The sequence below is a fragment of the Anneissia japonica genome, unplaced genomic scaffold (assembly GCF_011630105.1).
Source record: "Anneissia japonica isolate Jap-2015-1 unplaced genomic scaffold, ASM1163010v1 scaffold1594_len1068242_cov183, whole genome shotgun sequence".
Lineage (NCBI taxonomy): Eukaryota > Metazoa > Echinodermata > Crinoidea > Comatulida > Comatulidae > Anneissia > Anneissia japonica.
The window spans coordinates 929401-935541 of NW_022722535.1; the positions used below are offsets into that span (position 1 = coordinate 929401).

General features: G+C 33.5%; 1 protein-coding gene across 1 annotated transcript in view; it reads left to right on the forward strand.

Moving 5' to 3' along the window:
* LOC117111914 (usherin-like) overlaps positions 1-6138 on the forward strand; it is a 48547-nt gene extending 42409 nt beyond the window's left edge. Inside the window, exons 54-61 of the mRNA XM_033254950.1 lie at positions 1-120; positions 412-647; positions 857-1074; positions 1896-2069; positions 2888-2968; positions 3193-3428; positions 4032-4244; positions 4477-6138. Of these exons, the coding sequence (XP_033110841.1) occupies positions 1-120; positions 412-647; positions 857-1074; positions 1896-2069; positions 2888-2968; positions 3193-3428; positions 4032-4244; positions 4477-4560 (1362 nt within the window). The 3' untranslated portion in view covers positions 4561-6138. The remainder of the gene's footprint in view (positions 121-411; positions 648-856; positions 1075-1895; positions 2070-2887; positions 2969-3192; positions 3429-4031; positions 4245-4476) is intronic.
* Positions 6139-6141: the final 3 nt, after the last annotated feature.

The window sequence follows — 6141 nt, forward strand, 5'->3', positions numbered from 1 at the left end:
GGGTTAGAGCCACCACAGTTCTCACTTATTACATCCACATCTGTACTGGTTAACATCCAGGAGCCTGCAAAGCCCAATGGAATCATCACAAGTTATGCTATCATGAGGAACTCAACTGAAGTAAGTTACTGATTTTCTTACATAAGTGTATAATATCTATGCAGCTATAAGATGCATCCACAAGTGGAAGTGAAATATTGTCTGGTTGTTCCTTAAACTAGAATGTCCTAGAGCACCATATCAACATCCATGTGTGTAGCTTTATTCCTTTTTCTCACAACAATGAATCTCCAATGATAGAAATATATATTAGGTGTTACTGTTTAGCATTAGTTATTCTCGGCACTTTTTGCATCATTCAACCCAATAATGTTGTCTGTTTTAAAATTTATTGAATTAATTTCATTGAAGTTGTCAAGAACTACTGCATCAAGCTACTCTGATGAAGGCCTACAACCTTTCACCTACTATGCATACAGTGTGAAGGCCTGTACATCAAGGGGATGTACCACAAGTGAGCCTGGTTATGTTCAGACCTTGCAGTCGGTACCTATAGGCCTAGCGTCACCTATCATTGTACAGGAAGGTGTTGACTTCATTGAGGTATCATGGCAAGGCCCAGAGGAGACCAATGGAATCATAGAGAAGTATGAAATTTTATGAATACCTGACCTAATTTTGTGAATAAAGTTCTTACCTGGATGAGCTGAAATATGTCAGTTTCCTTTTAGGAACTTACCTCAAATATAATGGAATATTTCAACCAAGACTACTCATATTTATGTAACTTGATGTATTGTTCTGTTCAGTGAATATTCATGACTTTAAATATAATTTAATAATTTCTTTATTGTAGATACGAGTTATATTCTCGACCAGCTTGCCCTTTGACCAGTCAGCCATTCCCTCAACGATGCACTGAAGTCAGTTTCAGTAAAGCATACCAAGGATTGAGTACCAACTTTACTTTAAGAAATCTGAAACCGTATACCAGTTATGAATTCCAAGCATCTGCATACAACTCAGAAGGCAGGGCTGAGTCACCGGCAGCACTAGGAACAACCCTTCCAGATGGTAAGATATCATGATCAGTGTTGACAGCGGTATAAACCCCTATCCAGACTATTAGAATATTGTTTGACAAAATCATGTGACTAAATATGGTCATGATAACATCACATCATGACCATATATAGGCACATCATATCTATGTATGGGCATGCAACAATTTTTAAGCTTTGTCCACACTTTCAAGTTTATGTGACAAATATGTGTGATTTGCCCATATATGGGCATGATGATGTCATATCATGTCCATATATGGCCATATCATAAATATTAGTCATATGAAACGTAATAGCGTGGACAGAGTTTTGATGTATTTGACGTAAATTCATAATCATTATAATTATCACTGTATATAATTGAAACTTAGAATCAGTAGCTGCAGTGGGAAGGTTTGTTTAAACAGTTCTAAAATCAGAATAATGTACAACATAAATATTTGAGTTACTTACTTCCCTTTAATGCCATCTTGGAAACTGTAATTGATTGTACAGTAATTCCAGGTAAATAGTACATGTAAAATAATATTCCAACAATAAAAGCTGCACAAAGCTAAAAGTATGATCTAAACAGTAGACAGTATTATACAGTGAACTGAACTGGTGACAAATAATGGTGTTCTCTAATTGACTGCTAGACTGCTACTGAGCAGAACAAAAGAAATTCAAGTCAATTATGGAACCACCTGAACTAAATAATATGCAACTGACCTTCTTCTTCAAAACAAACTTAGTAAATTATAGTAAACAGCACTGAGGATATCTGCAGTTTAACTGTATTATACTGATTGTTTTTGATGTAATCAAATGTTTTATTTTAATTTTTTACAGTGCCTTTACTCATATCAGAGCCAAACATTTACACCAATGGCTCAGCCTTAGTAATTGCCTGGACCAATAGTTTCGACTTAAATAGTAAATTGATTGAGTATGTACTGACAGAAAATGGCGACAAAGTGTACAGCGGAATAGCATCAAGTGTTGAGCGCCCTCTGACTGGAAAACGTAAGTGCATAGTGGTTGAAGTGTGATATTTTTTGTTGTTGTTGACATTCTTGTATTTGTGTAGGTAAGTTTATAAACATCCACAATTTAACTGGGGTGACTAAGTAACAGAAGAAAAACAAAATTCATGCCTTCCCCTTACTTTTTGGCTTTTTTAAAATTAAATAATACAAGATGGAAGTGCCTTACTTGTTATTTGTTGAAGTTTGGATTAGCAACTTGTTGTGGTCCTTCTACCATGGTCAAAGATAATGTCTTAATCTATTTGTGGTGACAAAATGTTATTGTGCATATTTCATTGCTGAAATAGCGTAATATTCTTGTTCTTTGGTTTGTATAGTTTAAATTGTATTACTAACAGTGTCACCAGCATTAATCTCTTGGGCCAGTCGATTAATGGAGCGGTTAAAGCAGGGACGTTGCAACATTCAGCGATAATATCGCCGCTGGTTGGGACGGCACGATCGTCTATGGTTCTGGTGGTGGAACAAGTCTTATCGGATAATGACTATAAACCATAGGCCCAGTGTACACAATTTGGCTCATGTGCACTTTAAAGAACCTAGTACATCTTTTGAGATGAGTAGGGGGGTTACTCTGGTGTACTGGTTCATACAGACCCTGTTGTGGACAGACAAGAAATAGCTGGTACTGGTTTATCGGGTAGCTTAGACATGAAGAAACTCTTAGTTGAGAAGAAAGTTACGGTACGAGCTAGTCCACACCCGGAGCGCTTTGAGACTCGGGTATAAAGCGCTAATTTACAAATCAAACTACATTACATTGATCTTAAAGTTGTTTTGGCATATTTGTTACAGGATATGAATTTCTAGTGAAATGCAGAACTACGTCAGGAGAAGCCTCATCGCTTCCTACCATTTATGATGGCACAAACCTAAGTAAGTGCTGTGACTTGCCATATGTAGTATAATATGACATGATCATGTGCATATATGGATGTGATATGACATCATCATACCCAGGCCCATTGGCACTTAACATATTCCTGGTACTACATATTGAATAACATGTTTTGATTGTCAGTTGTGAAGTTTGATTGACACTTGGAAATTTCCATTGTATTAGCTATAGTAATGAATTGCTTTCGTATTTTTTTTACTAGATGGTAAATCAACAGGTAATTCCTCCGAGGACTGGTATTCATCAGTCTGGTTCTTATCTCTTGTCGTACTCTTCATTGTTATATTATTATTTGTCGGCATTGCTGTGTGTTTGAGCCGTATGGGAACTCGCAAGCCGTATGAACGCGAGCGTCAGCCATTACCACCACGGCAGAAACGAGGCATGCTTATACCATCCTTAAACAACTGCAACTATGCACACTCAGAAAGCATCATGGTACGTATTACCCACAATGCATAATAATAATAATGTCTGTCTTATATAGCGCTTCATGCATAAAGCCTCTAAGCTCTTCACATTACTACCCCCGTCATTGGATCAAACATGTATGGAACACTAAGCTCCCAAATTAGATTATTAAATTAAATCATTATTCCATAATATTGCAGCTAGTAATCAGCGCAGTTGTGTTTGAACCTACCAGCTACCCACTTGTACACCTGGGTGGAGATAAAGTGCCTTTCCCAAGGACACAAGCGATTTGCACAGCGAGTGTTGCCAACCGCACAGTTCAAGGAAATATAATGAAATACTATGTGTGATATCACCCATTTCCTTTTCAGTTTGGACAAGTCTGATAAAAAATGATAATTCAGGAAATTAAACTGCATATTTTGGAATATTTTAATAAATAAATTAAATTTAATTGAATGAAGTGCCTTGTCCAAGGCCACAATCGAGATACACAATGTTGAAAGTTAGTACCACAACCACTGCACCGAACTCCCTGCCCCCCCCCCCCCCATATCTTTGTTGACACTATTTAACTATATTGTAAAGCTATTATATAGTAATACAGTAACCTTTATTTTTTTACAGGATCCTATTCCTCAAAATATTAGCAGATCCGTGAGTCAACGTAGTTTAACAAACGCCAGTCTCAAGGGCTATAATAACCCAGCATTTGGTGGTATGACACCACAGCTACCACGCAGTCGTAGAGGGAGCCAGATCCTAGATGAGAAACACTCTTTCAAGTTTGATGATGAGGATGATGGAGTCTGGGACAATCAAGTTGCAGACAGTGGACTTGTAAGTTTTTCATTTTGGAAATTTTTCATTATAAATTTGTAAGGTAAATCATAGTTAAATACAATGTTATCTTGCTAGTGTAATTATAAATTGTACAGCCAAATGTGAGATATCAGTGTTAAAGTTGAGATATGAAAAATTGAATTTATTATTAGTATTATTTCTAATGCTTATTATTGTTAAATTTAATATTTATGTTAATCACAGTGATGTCTTATTTATATTTTCACAGTATGATGACGATAACATGACCCATGTCAGCCAGCCATATAGCTACACTAAAGAACAAACCATGTTTACAGACACTCATCTTTAATCTCTGATGACCTCTTAGAATACCAGGTCATTTTACAAGGTCATTTTTATAATATTAATGTTTGTGCATGTTTTTTTTAAGATTTTGAAAAAATAATGTTTGCTGTTCAGATATATAGCATGCATTTTTTGTTATTGAGCTGATTAAGGTTGTGCTGTAGTGATGATTGAAATCATATCAATAGTATTTTTTTTCCTGATTTTCTATTGGACAAATAATTTCATTTAATGATTTAATGTTTAAACAAATAATGTCTCAAATTGTTGTGTGTTAATAATTGTAAGATTGTATACGGTATTTTGTTTGTAATTGACTTTTCATATTTATGAAACAGATATGAAAGTTCAGTGGTCTAATGATTAAGACACCAGGCTAGTTATCTGTCATTCCTGATACAGGTATAAACAGCATCGGGATATGAATGTTGTTTTCAGTTGCTGTTGATAAGGATCTGACAGTGGTCATACATTTTTATTATGTCTGTTACTTTAAGGAGCTATATTAAAGTGAAATCAATCCATCCAAACCTGTAATATAAGATGTTCAACTTGAATTAATTTTTAGATATTTTTATTCTTTAATAATTATTACTATTTAATATAAAAAAAAAAGTTTTCTATCTTTCTTGATTGTGTCATTCCATATCCCATCACCTTGATGTAGATACGTACCAGATTTTTTTTTTTAAATGAATAAACAATTAAGAACAATTCAATTTTATTAGAGCTTTACGTCAGTTTTTTGTAATCAAATTTTATATTCCAAACAATTTATCTGCAATAATTTTAAATCTGTTGATTTAAAGACCGTCCAACCAATGTATTGTACTTTAAAATTACCTTGTTTTTGCAAGATTCCATCCAACAAAGTTAGTATTTGAATAGAAGTCCGTCCTCTTTGTCATTGTTACCATTTCTACTTACGAGTGAATATTCTTCAAAAATTTTACAGAAGTATTTAACACAAATTTTCATAATTAGACAGTATGTATAGCATATACATACTTATTTTCTATAATGAATATTAAATATTTACTGTAATACTAAAATCATGTTACTATTGTTAAGATTTTTCAATAAAGGACAATGGTTCTGTCTATGTACTTCATTTAATTTTTTAAGTAATTCATATTTTCATAAAATATTTTCTGAAAATATACAAATTAATATTGAATAGTACTAAAATCATGTTATGTCAATTAAAAAATTTTCAATAAAGGGCAATTGATTCTATGTACTGTACTTCATTTAATTTTCTGAGTTATTTAATTCATATTTTCTGAAAATAATACATGAATACACTATTGAATAGTACTAAAATCATGTTACTACTGTGAAATTTTCAATAAGGAATAAGGTTCTATTTATGTACCTTGTTCAATGGATTGTTATTTACAATCAATATTTTATATCATTGTCATTTTTGGCTAAACTTCTTACGTAAGAATGACTGAAGTAAAATACCACAGTAATGTGGGTTGTTTTCTTTTTGTAAATACATTTACATGTGTGTTTCTATGAGCAACTGTATAATATTTTTGAGGAGTCATAAAAATAAATATTTCTGACTGAACTGAAAGTA